A 17,266-nucleotide genomic window follows, 5' to 3' on the forward strand; every position below is an offset into this window, starting at 1 on the left:
GTATTTAAGAGCCTCTTGGACAGGCACATGGATGAAAGAAAAATGGAGGGTTATGGGGTAGTGTGGGTTTAGTACTTTTTTTTAAAGGATTATATGGGTTGGCACAACATGGAGGGCTGAAGGGCCTGTACTGTGCTGTAATGTTCTGTGGTTTTATGGCTATAGTCATGTATGGTTGACTGACAATTAAACTTCAACTTGACCTTGAATTGTGAGAGAGAGAGAAAAAAAGAATAAGGTGCAGATGTAGAGGGGAAATGAGACTGATGGCATGGCTTTGCAGATACAAGGCGTCATGTAATAACAGATTAGTAAGTATTTAGTGATGGCCAGAGAAGACTGCATCAGTTATGTGTCCCTGAGATTTCCATTTCACACTGTAAATATAATTCTGGTGCTGCTTGGTAGATGAAGTGTGAGCAGTGGTACTGTCTAGGTTTGTACCCACTAAGAAATCAATTGGTAATTGGGTAAAGTGTCTATACCATCGCTCTGCCTAGTTTCACTTCAAACTCCATCAGTATGGATCAATTCAAATTATGAATACTGGTGAAGGGGCAGTGTGAATATTGGCAGAAACACCTTCTCCACCTCCATCATAATCTCTAGTTGTGCCCTTGTGTAATCTGTAGATCCTGTTTTCTGATGATTTCTCACCTTCCATAAGTAGTGAATTTGCCGATATTTTAGTGTGTAGCACTGTCTTATTCTCTATGTTTCAGCAGTAACTCCCAGCTGTTTTATTGTTCCACCCGTCTCTCTCACATATAATGGTTCTCCTTTCTGCCTCTCTTTTTAGTCTCTTTGTTTGCTATTCTCCATCACCTACTTGCTGGCACCCATTAAGGCTCTTTATCCCCAGTTTCTGTAAACTTGTCATTTTAAATGGACTGTTGCCTGGTAAATAGTGAAGTGGAATGTCTGTTGGCGAACTGACACCTAGTTGGTGGTCTTGAATTATATTTTGGTTACTAATGGTTATGATGGTGTTTTACTCAGTTGCGTGGATTATCTACTTTAATTTCAGGATGTATACATTTCTCTGACATTAAATGTGCCTATTGAAACCTATTGAATTTAATTTGATGGTTACTGAGGGAAGGAAAACGATTGTTAATGAGAATGAGCCAAAGTAATGAGGAAGCTTTAATTCATTAGTTGTGCCAGGTTGGCCATTTTCCTCTGTGTGAGGTGCCATTTATTTCTGCTTTTTGTGTCAGTTATAAGGATGGCTGATGTGCAGATTTGTTCTCTCGGTATTGGACCCAAGCATAATGATCTGCTGAGGTGCAGGGGCTCCTACAAACACTGAATTAAAAAATGATCAAACATCTTCTGTATATTCCCCTCCATAGATGCTGCCTGACCTGCTAAGTTCCTCCAACATTTTGTATGTGTTACTCTGGATTTTTCAGCATCTGCAGAATCTCTTGTGTTTCTGAAAAAAAACTAACTGCTTTTGTTTAGCACCTTTCACATCCTCACAATGCACCCAATCTATCCCTTTTTTGAAGTTTAGGTATGGTGTTATTGTTGGAGTAATTAGAATTGGTTTATTATTGTCACATGTACAGAGGAACATTGAAAATCTTGTCTTGTATATTGTTCATACAGATCAAATCATGACCCAGTCCAGAACCAGGTAAAGCAATAACTGAATGCAGAATAAAGTGTAACAGTTACAGAGAAAGTGCAATGCAGGCAAACATGCAAGATCATAATGAGGTAGACTGTGAGGTCAAGAATCTATCATATCATACTAAGGAACTATTCAGAAGTCTTATAACAGTAGGGTGAAACTGTCTTTGAGTTTGGTTGTGTGTGCTTTCAAGCTATTGTATCTTCTGCCCGATGGAAGAGAGAAGAGAGAATATCTGGGGTTGGAGGGAACTTTAATTATGCTGGCTGCTTTACTGAGGCAGTTAGAGGTGTAGATAGAGTCCATGGAGGGAAGGCTGGTATCTGTGATGTGCTGAGCTGTGTCTACAACTCTGTGTAGTTTCTCTTGGTCACGTGCAGAGCAGTTGTCATACCAAGCCGTGATGCATCTGCATAGGATACTTTCTATGGTATATTATTATAAATTAGTAAGGGTTGACAAGGTCATGCTGAACTCCGTTAGCCTCCTGAAGAAGCAGAGGTTTTAGAGAGCTTTCTTAGCCATGGCATTAATGTGGTTGGACCAGGACAGAGTATTGGTGATGTTCATTCCTAGGAAATAGATCCTCTCAATGCTCTCGACCTCAGCAGCACTGATGAGCATATGAACAACTCCCTTCCTGAAGTCAATGACAGCTCTTTTGTTTTGCTGACTTTAATGGAAAGTTTGTTGTAATGACACCATGTCACTACGCTCTCTATCTCCTTTCTGTACTGCAACTCATCATTATTTGAGATACAGCCAACAATGCTGGTATCATATGCAAACTTGTAGATGGAATTAGAACAGAATTTGGCTGCGCAGTCATGAGTGTACAGTGAGTAGAACATAGAAATCCACAGCAAGTTACAGGTCCTTTGACCCACAGTGTTGTGCCAACAATGTCACCTACTCTAGAAACTGCTAGAATTTCCCTAGCGCATAGCCCTCTATTTTTCTTATATGTACCTATTTTAGAGTCTCTTAAAAAACCCTATTGAATCTGCTTCCACCACCGTCACCGGCAGTATGTTCCACGCATCCCTCACTCTCTATGTGAAAAACTTACCTCTGACAACCCCTCTATACCTACTTCCAATCACCTTAAAAATGTGCCCCCTTGTGTTAACTGTTTCAGCCATGGGAAAAAGCCTCTGGCTATCCACATGACCAATGCCTCTCATCGTCTTTTACACCTCTACCAGATCACCCCTCATTCTCCGTCGCTCCAAAGAGAAAGGGCCAAGTTCACTCAACCTATTTTCATAAGGCACGCTCTCCAATCCAGGCAACATCCTTGTAAATCTCCTCTGCACTCTCTATAGTATCCATATCCTTCCTGTTGTGAGGTGACCAGAACTGACTGGGAATGGTAATCGAAATTAAAATGTTTGGCCACCAGGGTGTTCTGCTTGTGGCAGATGGTACGGAGATGCTCCACAAAGTGGTCCTAGAATTTATGATGGGTCTTACCAATGTAGAGGAGGCCACATCAGGAGCACCAGGCTCAATCGATGACCCAGCAGAGTTGCAGTGGAGTGCACTGAATGCTCCTATAAGTTGAATTATCATCACAAGAGGAGTGGAGAAGGGGGCTGAGTGTGCAACCTCGTGGAGCACCAGTGTTTAGATTAATTGTGTCGAAGGTGTTGCTGACTATCCTTACTGATTGTGCTCTATTGGTCAAGAAGTCAAGGATCCAGGGCCGAGGGTAGTGTTGATTACCAGGTCTCAGAGTTTGGTGATGATATTATTAGGAACTATGGTATTGAAGGTTGAGCTGTAATCATTAAACAATAAACAAGCTCCATAAGGGAATGGAGCAGTGAAACTGTATTGAATGATGTTGGTTGAAGGATAAATGGCTCCAGAACAGAGGACACATACCCTGTTTCTGATAGTGCCGTGGGATCTGCTGATCCACCTATCGATCAGCATTCTACCGGTACTGCACTGACTTCATTTTGTTGGGCTTGATTTCCTGTTTAAAGCTCTGAAGTGGGCCAAACTCTGACTTGAGATAAGACTGCAGCCTCAGGCAACAGCCAATTCACCATGAGATATTCATTTATCAACATGTCCCTTTCATTTAATCTTGTCAATATGCCTAGTGTGGTAGTGTTTATCTGGTGTTTTTAACATAGCAAAACATCCCTAGTTGTTTCTTTAAAAAATAAGATTTAAGAAGACTTCCCCACAACCAGAAACATCTACCGTAGATTCCGGATTATAAGCCGCTACTTTTTTCCCACATTTTGAACAGCTTTGAACTCTGCGGTCTATAATCCAGAGCGGCTAATACATGGTTTTTTTTCATGCCGCCTCGTAAACATTTTGCCTCGTAACAGTAGACCAATAAAATTGATGAGTAGTTCACAGAGGTCCAATGAAATTGTACGATAAATCAAGCGCACTTTCACAATTAAATTATTGTAAATCAGTCATTTGTACTCACCCTCATCAACATGGAAAATACTCGAAGAAAAGCAAGACCCGAGCGCGTCAGACCCGATTAGACCCGATCGCAATGCGCAAGCGTCAGACCCGATTAGACCCGAGCGCGTCAGACCCGATTAGACCCGATCGCAATGCGCAAGCGTCAGACCCGATTAGACCCGAGCGCATTGCGCAAGCGCGTCAGACCCGATTAGACCCGATCGCATTGCGCAAGCGTGTCAGACCCGATTAGACCCGATCGCATTGCGCAAGCGTCAGACCCGATTAGACCCGATCGAAAACGCTGCTTTTAAGTTAAAGTCGATCAATAACTTTTCCTGGTAGGCTGCAGTATATATATTTTTACCAGTCGCTAGGAGATATTGGAATGTTGTTCGTGCTGTTCAGTAAAAAAGAATATGCAACGTAATTTGTGTTACCGATACGTATGTATATTTAAAAGTAGCGGTGCGGCCTAAAATCCGGTGCGGCCTTCACAATTAAAAAATTGATTTTATTTCTAAAATTAGAGCCTGCGGCTTTTAATCAGGTGCGCTCTGTAGTCCGGAATCTACGGTAATTCAGTTTCCCTTGTCTCACCACTAAACACCACAAGCAAGTCACTGTGCTTTCCTCTTTTGAGGATAGGTTGAGCAAGCTAGGGCTTTTCTCTTTGGAACAAAGGATGATGAGAGATGACTTGAAAGGGGTGTACAAGATGGTAAGAGGCATGTTTGATTGGACAACCAATGACTTTTTCCCGGGTCAGAAATGGCTAATCATAAGGTGTATGGAGGGGGGTATCAGGGGTAGGCTTTTTTACACAGGGAGGGGTGGACGCATGGATGGTGGGTGCCAAGGATGTTGGTAGAGACAGATTCATTAGGGAAATTTAAGAAACTTATATAGGCACTTAGATGAGAGAAAAAAATCAAAGCTCTGTAAGATAGAAGGTTTAGATTGATCTTAGAGTAGATTAAGGGGTTGGCACAACATTATGGACCGAATGTTCTATGTTGCACATCAGGGAACTTCTTCAGTCTGGACAATGATATTCTTGCAGAGCACTTCTTATTTAGAACTCTACTATAAACCCGTTAACAATCGAAGGTTACTTTGAGAGCAGAAGGAAGCAGGATAATAAGAGCAAAGATTGCATTTGACTTTTATAAAGGCTGCTGCTGCATTTGAGTTGGCTGTGGCCTCTAACGCCTCATTCCTACCTCTGGGTCAAAAAGTCATTGGTACAGAAAGTGGCCCAGAGCCCGAGCCCGTGGTTCAGGCATTCCCAGTGCAGCGCTGGAGGGTGTTACACAGCTGGAGGCAAACCAGCACTTTGTCTTCTCCCTCAGCTGCGGGAGAACAATGCCACTGTTTTCAGCACGGATCATTGCTTGAATCCTACTGCCAAAAACAGACCAACTATTCTTGTGGAAGCATACCTTGCTGTGGTTAAAACATAATTACTGTTATTGCCCTGTAATGTCAGTCTCTGCCCATTTGTAATTCCACATATTTGATACATTCTGTGAGTGATTATTTAAACATTCCTGTTTTCATCTGGGCTCAGTATTAATATCTCATTGCTACTGTCAGGGAGGAGATACTGACACCTGAAGACACACATCCAGTGTTTTAGGAACAGCTTCTTCCCCTACACCATCAGATTTCTGAATGGTCCATGAACACTACTTCACTATTTTGCTTTCTTATTCATTTTTTATATACTTATTGTAACTTGCAGTAATATTTTTATATATTGCATTGTACTGCTGCTGCAACGCAATAAAATTCACAACATATGTCAATGATAATAAATCTGATTCTGATTCCCTTGGGAATAATATTTATGATGTTTAGTCTCCCTCACCCTAATTCAGAGGGGTCAGTAAACCTAGTGTCATGTGGTGGTGGGTTTTGGTTTCCTGGTTTTTCTCAGGTTCCCCAGCTCCTTGGGAGGTATTGCCTAACCTCCACTTGGCACAACCACACAGCCACATGTTTAATATTGGGAGTTCACTGGCCAGATAGCTGTGGCACAAACCCACATCCTTACACTCCAATCTGGAAATGACTGCAAAATAAAGTGGTTAACTCATGATCAAATGACACCTGACAAAAGGAATGTTTGTTGAAAAAGGGGAGCTACTAGAGATAATGAATGTGATTCATTCACAATGGATACCAAGTAGTTGGACAGAGCCTGGGGAGACTGGTGTCCTCAGATAAATCATTGATGAGAGTGTGGCTTTTTTTTTCTCTCTTATACCAAGTTGTTTGATGCAGGATCCTCAATTCTTCCCAATCATCTTAATAGACATCAGTTAGGTGCTACTAAAGGCTGAGGAAATGAGAAGACCCAAAGGAGCTGCACTCCAGACATGACAAGGGCTAAGGCCTTTTGAAATCAATAAACTTCAATATTTTAGCAAACAGATCCAGTTACATACATCCTTTTTTGATAATAAACTCTGCTAATTCAGCTGCTCCCATATTCAGATTCAGATTTCTTTACACATATGCAATGAAAACTGTCATTTGTGTTAACAACCAACACACTGCAAGTGTTTATCACACGTTCCAGCACCAACATAGTATGCCCACCATACTCAGCAGAACAACACAGAACACAATAAAACAGAAACAATTCAACATGCCCTGTCCCTTCCTCCTTCCCACCCGTGCACATGCACATTCCTCTAACTCAAAGGCAGGGCATCTCCTGGCTTCAGCTTCCTGTGGACTTGCGGATTTGCAGAAACTAGTCCCTGGCTTCTCCAGCAGACTTGCAGGCTGCAACTTTTGGACTTCTGATCGACCCTCAGTGTTCGATCTGGACTTCCAATCAGCTGTTAAACTTCAATCCTGACCTCAAAATCGACCTTCGGGCTTCGATCTTCAGTATCAACCCAGGACTTGCAGATGATGATGAATGATAAATGAACTCCACCTTCCATTCTCTCCACATATTCCTCACTACTAGTAACTTACCATCTTCCATAGCTCTTAGCTCCACCTTCTGATCTTTGCTTTGTATCTTGTCAACCGACTGATTCACCTTCCAGCACAGTAAAGGACAAGAATTTGAGACGCTTTGATGTACAGGGGCCTCTTGGCTTCCTGAAGGTATCAACACAAGTAGATAGAATGGCAAGAAAGGTGTATGGTATGCCTGCCTTCTATTTGTTGGGGCATTGAGTATAAAAGTTGGCAAGTCATATTTTGGTTAGGTCACATTTGGAGTATTGTGTGCAGTTCTGGTCACTCCATTACAGGAAGGATTTCAGATTCAGATTAGTTTGTTGTTGTATACACCAAGGTGTAATGAAATTCCTTGCTCCCGTGAAGCTCACAGACTAAACAGTGTACATGGTAATAATAACTACAACAATAAGATTATAATAAGAGATAGGAGTAAAATGGGCCATTTGCCCCATTGAGTCTGCTCCACTATTTGATCATGAATGATTTATTTTCCCTCTCAACCCCATTCTCCTGCCTTCTCTTTGCAATCTGTCACCCAAACTAATCAAGAACATATCAACCTCTGCTTTAAATATATGTAATGACTTAGCCTTCACAGATGTCTGTGGCAATGAATTCTGCAGATTCATCACCTTTTGGTGAAAGAAATTGCTCCTCATCTCTGTTCTGATAGGATGTCCTTCTATTCCTCATCTCTGTTCTGACAGGACATCCTTCTATAATGATACTGTACCCTCTGGTCCTAGACTTCCACTATTGCAAACATCCTCTCCACATCCACTTTATCTTGACCTTTCAATATTCAATAGATTTCATTGAGATGCCCCCTCATTCTTCTAACCTCTAATGAGTACAGGCCAAGAGCCATTAAACACCCTTCACACATTAACCATTTCATTCCCAGGCTCATTCTTATAAACCTCCTCTGGACCCTCTCCATTGCCTCAGCTTATAAAGCAATGAATACAGCAATGAGCACAAAACAACAGAATGATACAAAGGTAGTAGTGCAAAAGAAATGCTAAAGTGACAATGCTATAGGTAGAATTATGCATCTGAGAACATACAACACCACCTGGAAGAGATATGAAAGAGATGACTAGTTCATAAATCTTATTGGAAAGGGGATGAAGCTGTTCTGAGTCAGGTTGTCTGAGTTCTTGAGCTCTCCAGAAGGCGGAAGAGAGCAAACAGTGCCAGGGTGTCAGGCATCCTTGGTGATATTGTTAGCCTTCCTGAAGCAACACACCATGAAGATGGGGATGCAAGAACTACAATTATAGTTCTTGTGTCTCCCAAGAACTTTGAAATCCCAACCATGAAGATAAACTGGATGGGGGGAAGTGATGTCTGTGATGGACTGGTGTTTACCACTGTCTGCAGGTTCTGTTGATCTGGCTATAATGCAACACATACTGTACCAGGATATTGTATATAACATATCTGGAGAAGTTCAAGAGAATCAAATTCATTTGTTTATCACATGTACATTAAAGCAAACAGTGAAATGTGTTGTTTGCATTAACAGCCAACACGAACCAATCATGTGCCAGTGGACAGCCCGCGAGTGTCAGCACACATTCCTATGCCAACATAACTTGCCTACAGTGTTTAACACAGCAACTTCCAGTCAAGATGGTACCTGTATATGATGCCCCATTGGTCAACATCTTCTGGGTAGATCATGAAACCATATATTTCACTTCTTTTGTCTTTTACGTTTGTTTTTCATCTTGAATGTGATTCTGGAACTGTTGGAGCGTGTGATTTTAAGTTTGGAGATCATTTGGGTATTTCAGCACTCTGCAGTCTCTGAGAGGATTCCGGGAGACAGAGGCAGTGTTAGCAAATCTCATGTCGAGAAGGCTGTGGAGTGCAAGCCAATGTTTGACTCTATTTCACTGATTAAAACCTCCTTTGTTCGCCAATTAAAGCGACGAGGGAGATTGAAACATCGAGGCGAATGCAGAATCTGAGCACTAGCTGCCTGCTTTTTGATCGCTGGTGGGTGGTATCGGTCTGCTACGGAGAGGGAAGATTCCTTTTGATCACTGGTGGGATCGATCTGCTATGGAGAGGGAAGACTGCCTTTTGATTGCTGGTGGGATCGCTCTGCTACGAAGAGAGGGGACTGCCTTTAGATCACTGGTGGGATCGCTCTGCTATGGAGACAGAAAAGCCAGTCGCTGGGCCCCAAGAATGTTACCCAGGTTTTCTGTGTATTGGATATGGATTTAGACAATGGTCATTTTTTCCACTGTTATAGTTTTTTATATTCTGTGTTTTTTGCCCAACCTTTCTCCTTTTTTTGTGTTTGTGGGAGACTAGACTTTTTTCGGTCTTACAGTTTTTTTATATTCTGTGTTTTTTGCCTGATCTTTCTCAGTTTTTTTTGTGCATGGGAGAGGGATCTGTCTATTCTGTTTTTGTTCATTTTTTGTGTGGGGAAAGGGATTTGGGCATTGATGATCATGTTGCCATTCTTTTCTTTATTTTGTGGCTATCTGGAGAAGAAGAATTTCAGCGTTGTATACTTTGGTTATAAATAAACCTTTGAACAAAAAAGCAATGACAACACACAACAGTAGCAAAACAAGCTCTTTTCCTCCCTCCATCCCAGAACTCACGCAATAGACAGTCCTCCAATTCCAGGACAGGCCGCCTCCAGGTCTCCAGTGCACTTGCAGATTTTCACACATCAGGCCTTTGTTTCCCCAGTGGACTCATAAACCCAGAGTTTCAACCATTGTGCCTCGATTTTTGAACTTACGATCAACCTTTGGGCTTCGTTCTTCATAATTGCTGATGTTGGGAACCCAAGCTCCAGGCCTCGAACTCTGGACTCACCAGAGTTGGGACATCAAGCTCTAGGTGTCATAGAGAAAGTTGAATCTTAGAATTTCCAACACTTGAGAAAATCTGTACACTGATGTGCTTTCTTGATCACTATATCAGTGCGTAAAGAGACAAGGTGAAGTTGAAACTTGAAGGTGTCAACTACATCTGCAGTGTTATGGTGTTATTCAAGATCATGTGTGAGAGTGTTGGGACTTCATGAATGTATCCTCCCACCAATCTACTGGTGCTGAAGGGGATGCGGGGGGTGGGGGGGTGCAGACCATCTTAGAGCTTGCTGGCTCCTAATATTGACTTATATTATCTTGCAAATATGTGTGCGCTTGGACTGCAGGGCTAACTTCTTGTTAACATGAAAGTGTCAGCTTTAGTGAGAGAGAAACTGAAAATCACCGAAGGAAATGAATACTTTACATTAGTATTCACAAAGGAAACAGACAAAGGCAGCCGGTCTGGACAACGTCTCAGGCTGAGTACTTGGGGAGTGTGCACATCAGCTCACTGACATCTTCATGAACATCTTCACTTCATTCATCCAGGTTGCCATCTCCACATGATTCAATTCAGTCACCATCATTCCTGTACCAAAGAACTCTACACCTTTAGGACTAAATGACCTCTGCCTTGTGGCACTGATGCCAGTCATTGTGAAGTGTTTTGAATGATTGGTAATGACACATATCAAAAACTCCTTTCCTGCCACATTAGAAACTCACCAATATGCTTACAGATAGAACAGCTCTACAACAAATGTCATGTCATGCACCTGGCCCTTTCACACCCTAGAAAACAAGGACTCATGTCAAAATGTGGTTTCTGGAATTAATTTCTGCATTCAACACTATTGTCCCACAAATCTTGGCAAACAAACTTCTATTCCTCAGTCTAAATACACCACTATGCAACTGGGTGTTGGAATTCCAACAGACCTCAAATAATCAGGATGCACTACCACTCCTCCCTCCACATCATCCTCAACATGGATGCTTTCTGAGCTGTGTCCTGTGCCCATTGCTGTACACTATGCTCTCTCGTGACTTCAAGGACAAACACCCGAGTAATCACACTGCCATATTCACCAGTGACACAACAGTGGTGGGGCTCATCACCAACAACGATGAGATGGCCTACACAGAGAAGGTGGAAGAGCTTGAGGCCTGTTTCCAGGCAAATAACCTCTTCCACAATATCAACAAGGCAAAGAAGATGGTTATCAACTTCAGGAGAACTCAAATCCCTCTTTACATCAGTGGAATAGCAATGGAAACTGCAAGCAGTTTCAAACTCCTGGAAGTGCACACCTTAAACAACCTCTCATTATTCCAGAACACATCCTACACAGTCAGGAAAGCTCATCAATACTTCTACTTTCTGAGAAGTCTGAAGAGGTCTGGACTATACACATCTATATTCACGTCATTCTACAGATGTGCAACAGAGAGCATTCTAACATGCTGCATCACTGCTTGGTACGAAAACTGCACTACAGCGGAAAGGAAAGCTGTATAATGGCTAGTCAATACTGCCCAATGCATCACTGGCACCAGCCTACCCACCAGCAAGGATATTTATACAGAAAGATGCCAGTAAAGGGCCAGTAACATTATGAAGGATCCCACCCACCCTGCTTATGGATTATTTGTCCCACACCCATCAGGGAGGAAGCTACATAGATTCCTCGCCAGGACCACTGGACTCAAAACATTTATTTTCCTCAAGCAATAAAGCTGATTAACATCTCCACCCATTAATCCTTCTCTCCAGGTCTGGCAGCATCAATGGAAGGGAATAAACATTGACACTTCCGGCTGAGACCCCACATCTGGACTCTGGATGAATGGTCTCGGCCGAAACGTCAACTGTTTATTCCTTTTGGTAGATGTTGCCTAACCTGCTGAGTTCCTCAGCGTTTTGTGTGTATTGCCTTGAATTTCCAGCATTTGCAGACTTTCTTGTGTTTGTAAACCACCCTCCAAACCCCCAACCACCACTATTTTATCATTTCCTGTCAGTCACCTTATGTACAGACATTCCTGTACCTAGTATCATTTTATGGATTACAATCTATTTTACAATCTATTTTATGCACAGTATTTATATTTATTGTGTTTTTTAATTATTATTATTATTGGGTTCTTTATCTTATTGTTTTTTTTGTGGTGCATTGGATCTGGAGTAACAATTATTTCAATCTTTGTTTGCTGGAAATGACATTAAACAAAATTGAATCTTGAAGTTTGCATCTTGACTTTGTCAGTGAAGAATTTAATGAAGGATTAGGTGGAAATCTAGTGTAAGTCTCCATAAATAAAGAGGAGGTACTTGATGCCTTAGTGATCTTAAAGGTGAACATTTCTGAGCTACTCCCAGCACATTCTTAGGTTGTGTTGGTTGTTATCACAAACAACACACTTCACTGTATATTTCAATATATATGTGATCAATAAATGAACCTGAATCTGAAAGACTAGATGGAATTTATCCTGGACTACTGCTGAAGGAAAGAAAAAGATTGCTGGGGCTCTGGCTGAGATTTTCACATTTCTGTTGGACACAAGTGAGGTCCCAGGTGACTGGAAGATAGCAAATGTGGTCCTCTCAAGCAGGGCAGCAGGGAAAAGCCTGGTCACTACAGACCTGGGAGCCCAGCCTCCAGGGGCGGGGGAGATACTGGAAAACATTTGAAGGACATATTGATTACCTGGAAAAGCAGGGACACTTCAGAAACAGCCAACATGGCTCTGTCAAGGGCAGCTCCTGTCTGACCAATCTGAATTCTTAAAACATAAAGTATATTAATGAGGGCAGTGCAGATTTACATGGATTTTATGGGTTTACAAAGTCCCACTTGAGAAACTGATAATTAAAATCTTGGGTTAACAAACCTGGTAGCAACTGCTGTTCACCTCCCCTGATTCCACTTACCACCTCCCAGCCCCTGCCTCCTTTCGTCCTCTCATCTCTTTATACCAGCTCTCTCCACTCTTAATGCTGATACAGGGTCATAGAACACTGCAGCACAGAACAGGCCCTTTAGTACATCTAGATTGGTCTCAGTCTTAACTCTAAATAGCAATAGTTCCTTTGCCTTCATAGACACTGTTTGATCCATCAAGTTTTCCCAGATTATGTTCTTTGCTCCAGATTCCAGCATCTGAGTCTCCTGTATCCCTGTTCAAGTTCTTTAACAACCATTTATCCTCATGGAAACATTCATCATGAATGTTTTTCAATTGTTTGCAATATTCTAATATTGTATCATAGCATACACTGGCATATATCATAGACAGGCAAATGAATGGCTATATAGAGGGAAGGGTTAGATTGATCTTCGGGTATGTTAAAAGATTGGCACAACATTGTGGGCCAAAAGGCCTTTACTGTGCTGTATTGCTCTATTGTGTGTGTGTGTGTGTGTGTGTGTGTGTGTGTGTGTGTGTGTGTGTGTGTGTGTGTGTGTGTGTGTGTGTGTGTGTGTGTGTGTGTGTGTGTGTGTGTGTGTGTGTGTGTGTAGATTTTAGTGTGTGAGCATCAAGTGATGACATCAATGCCATAGCAATGATTCCTCCTTCTCATTTCTCTCAGTTATCCAACATGAACCTGGCAAGTGGAACACTGAACAGGGGAAATGCATTCATGACTCCTGCTGTCCATTCATCAGTCACTACCCTGAGTCCAGCACGGACTTCCCACTCTGACTCTGGACGTGCCAGCAGAGCTGCTTCCGAAGCCTCCTGGTAAGCTTACTCAAAAGAGCCTACTTGTCTGTTACGGAGTTGTTCAATGCCAGGAGAGACTGTTAGCCTGATTGCCAAGCCATCCAAAAGGATCGGTCATTAGCCAGCTGCAATGTGTTGGTCTGTTCTCCCTGTGGAGCTGCAGTGTGACTCCATTGGAACTGGTCTATTATTGTCATATGTGCAGAGGTACTATGAAGAGTTTGTCTTACATACTATTCATATAAACAAAAGAGGTTCTGCAGATGCTGGAAATTCAGAGCAACACACAAAATGATGAGGGTCTTAGCCTGAAATGTTGACTATTTATTCCCCTCCATAGATGCTGTATGAACTTCTGAGTTCCTCCAGCATTTTGTGTGTTGCATACTGTTTATATTGATTAAAGCGTTACCCAGTGTATTGAGATAGTACAAGGTAAATCAATAACGATGCCAAATAAAGTGTAACAGCTATAAAGAACGTGCAGTGTAGGTAGACGATAAAGTGCAAAATCATAACATGGTAAATTGTGAGGTCAAGAGTCCATCTTATGTTAATCCAATTTAAACTAATTATTTCATTGTGGTTTCATGAACTTCTTTCTTGCCTACCACCTCCTTCTGGTTCCATCCTCCTTCCCTTTCTCCCATGGTTCACTCTCCACCCCTATCAGATTCCTCTTCTCAGCCCTACATGTTTTCCACCTATTGCCTCCCAGGTTCTTGCTTCATCTCCCTCTCGCCACCCACCCACCTTCCCCCTCACCTTGCTTCACCTATAACCCGCCAACTTGTACCCCTCCCTCTCTCCCCACCTTTTTATTCTGGCTTCTGCTCCCTTCCCTTCCAGTCCTGATGAAAGGGTCTCAGCCCAAAATGTTGACTGTTTATTCCTCTCCATAGATGGTGCCAGATTTCTAGCACCTTCAGAATCTCTTGTGTTTATGACTTATTGGTCACCCAGTTAAATTGTGCTCAAAAGCCACCCAAAAGGTGAGATTGTAGAAGATATTAATATGATCGTTGTATGTTTCTGTGTCTTTCTGGGACTTTGCTGCTAGCCTTTACCCCCCCTTGAGCAGGTGGGTCTGCAATGCTGTCTGACCTTTAATGAGGTCAGTGGCATTGCTAAGTCTTTTCAATGTGGAGCCAGGCGTGCTGGTCTGGGTCTGGAATCATCACCCTGCCTGACCGCGTTATGGCAATAGATGTCCTCCTTCATGAAGACATTGGGGACCAGTAGGGTAACGGGCACTATTACCGATGTTATTTTATTTACTCCGGATTATTTACTTAAAATGTTCTTATGTGAGGCAAAGCAGCAATGAAGTCATGGACCCTTTACAGATTATGGAGAAGGAGTTTTTTGCTGTCTTGAGGAAAAATTAGTGTGGATAAATACCCAGGGCCTGACAAACCCTGTGAGAGGCTAGTGCAGAAATTTTTATAGACCCTCGCAGAGACACTTAAAACATCTTTTGCAATGAATGAGGTTCTGGGAGAATTGGAGGATAGCTAATGTTGTTTTGCTGTTCAAGAAAGGCTCTAAGAATAAACCAGGAAGTTGAAAGCCGGTGAGTCTGGCATCAATAGTAGGTAAGTTATTGGAATGTATTCTAAGGGACCAGATATATAAGTATTTGGATAGGCATAACTGATTAGGGGTAGTCAACATGGCTTTGTGTGTGCTAGATCATGTCTAGCCAATTTTATAGAGTTTTTCAAGGAAGTTATCAGCAAAGTTGATAAAGGCAAGATAGTGAATGTTATCTACATGTACTTTATCAAGGCCTTTGACAAAGTCCCACTTGGGAGGTTGGTCAAGATAGTGCAGTTGCTTGGCATTCAAGGTAGTAAACTGGATTAGACATTGGCTTGGCAGGAGAAGCCAGAGAGTGGCAGTAGATAGTTGCCCCTTTGACTTTTGGCCTGTGACTAGAGGTGTGCTACAGGGATCAGTGCTGGGTCCTTTGTGCCAAGTGACTTACAGTATGGTCAAAGAGCAGCCAATTGGACCATAGTTATCGGACGCTTCCAAGTTTTTCTGTTAAAAATTATCCAGAGCCCTTTACTGTTGTTGAACCCCACTGCAGAGGTCAAGAGTTTCCCACCCTGTGTGTGATATACTTTAATGTGGGTTTTCCAATAATCTCCATTGCACTCTTTTTCTCTCCATGCTACTAATTCTGACACTTTCCTTCTCCTGCTCTTTCCTTTTTTCCTTCAGAGTCATCACTAATAATTGACCTAATTCTAATATGCTCCAAAACTGGTGACTGTGGTGTCCACAGCAGAGGCTGAGGGAAACGGTGAATCGTGCTGTCTCTCTCTCTTTCTCTTTCTCTTTCTCTCTCTCTCTCTCTGGATTTGATTGCAGCCTGACTTGTACATACCCTAACAATTCCAATCACTGGAGCATACACACACACAGCTGCATCAGAACACACCAAACTGACATCTGCATTGTGAGCCCTGGACACTGACCCACATTAAACCATCCCCATTCTTTCGGAAGCATGCTGTCAAATGAGGGAGGCTTGCCAAGCTGCGTAGGAAGAGGAAGTATCAACTGGTGGGGAGGTGAGGGGGTGGGGGAATACATTTAACTCAACTCACCGCCAGTAGTAAATTGTACAAAATCTATAACTACTTACAGCAGTAAATAATGATGCCAAATGAACCTCCTGTTTTCAATTTGTGCTCATGGAGAGATACAAGTGGGGGCAGAGATTTCAACTCTGCAATTCAGCCCATGTTTTTGACCTTACAGATTGTTAGCAGGTTACAGAAAGTTTGTGGGTGTGGGTGTGGGAGATCATGGTGTGTGTGTGTCTGTAAGGGATCACAGCATGCATGGGAGCAGAGGATCGTGTGTGTGTGGGAGCAGGATGTCATGGGAAGCATGGGAGCAGGCGATTACAGTGTGTGTGGGTGCAGGATATCACAGCATGTGTACATGCAGGAGGTCACGGCTGTTGTGTGTGGGAGCAGAGGGTCCTGTTTTCAATTTGTGTTTATAGAGAGATACAAGCGGAGGCAAAGATTTCAATTCTGCAATTCAACCCATGTTCTTGGGCCCATCCAGGAATCCTCTCAGCAGGTGACGGAAAGTGTGTGGGTGTGTATGTGTGGGAAATCATGGTGTACGTGGGAGTGGGAAGTCATGGCGTGTGCGTGTGTGGGAGCTGGAGATCACAGGTGCAGGGGAGCAAGGAATCAAGCCGAGGATGTATGCAAGAGATCACAGTGTACATGGCTGAGGGAGATCATGGCGTGTGTGGGAGCGGGAAATCATCAAATTTACATTCGAGTTTATTTTTATTCAGCCATGTACAGGTATACTCCCAAATGAACAAATGTTTGTCCATACTGAGGTACACAACACAGTACATACTGTATTACTCTCATGTCACATAAAGTAAAATTACCACAAATAAGTTAACAAGTAATAAGGTGCATTTACAAGACAAGTTGAAAAGTAAACAGTTTAAGGTTACTGGCACTTCATTCATGATGAAACCTGGGTGGGTGGTGCCAGGGAGTTCAGTAGTCTCAAGGCCTGGGGGAAGAAACTGTTTTCCATCCTTACAGTCCGTGTCTTAATGCTACAGCACCTCCTACATGATGGTAGG

General features: G+C 42.5%; 1 protein-coding gene across 6 annotated transcripts in view; it reads left to right on the top strand.

Moving 5' to 3' along the window:
• Nucleotides 1-17,266, top strand: part of ttll5 (tubulin tyrosine ligase-like family, member 5) — a 449,168-nt gene that overhangs the window by 268,408 nt on the left and 163,494 nt on the right. For all 6 annotated transcript variants that reach the window (XM_073039478.1, XM_073039482.1, XM_073039483.1 and 3 more), the window contains one exon: nt 13,502-13,653. In XM_073039478.1, the coding sequence (XP_072895579.1) occupies nt 13,502-13,653 (152 nt within the window). The remainder of the gene's footprint in view (nt 1-13,501; nt 13,654-17,266) is intronic.

Source organism: Hemitrygon akajei, chromosome 3 (assembly GCF_048418815.1).
Source record: "Hemitrygon akajei chromosome 3, sHemAka1.3, whole genome shotgun sequence".
Classification (NCBI taxonomy): Eukaryota; Metazoa; Chordata; class Chondrichthyes; order Myliobatiformes; family Dasyatidae; genus Hemitrygon; species Hemitrygon akajei.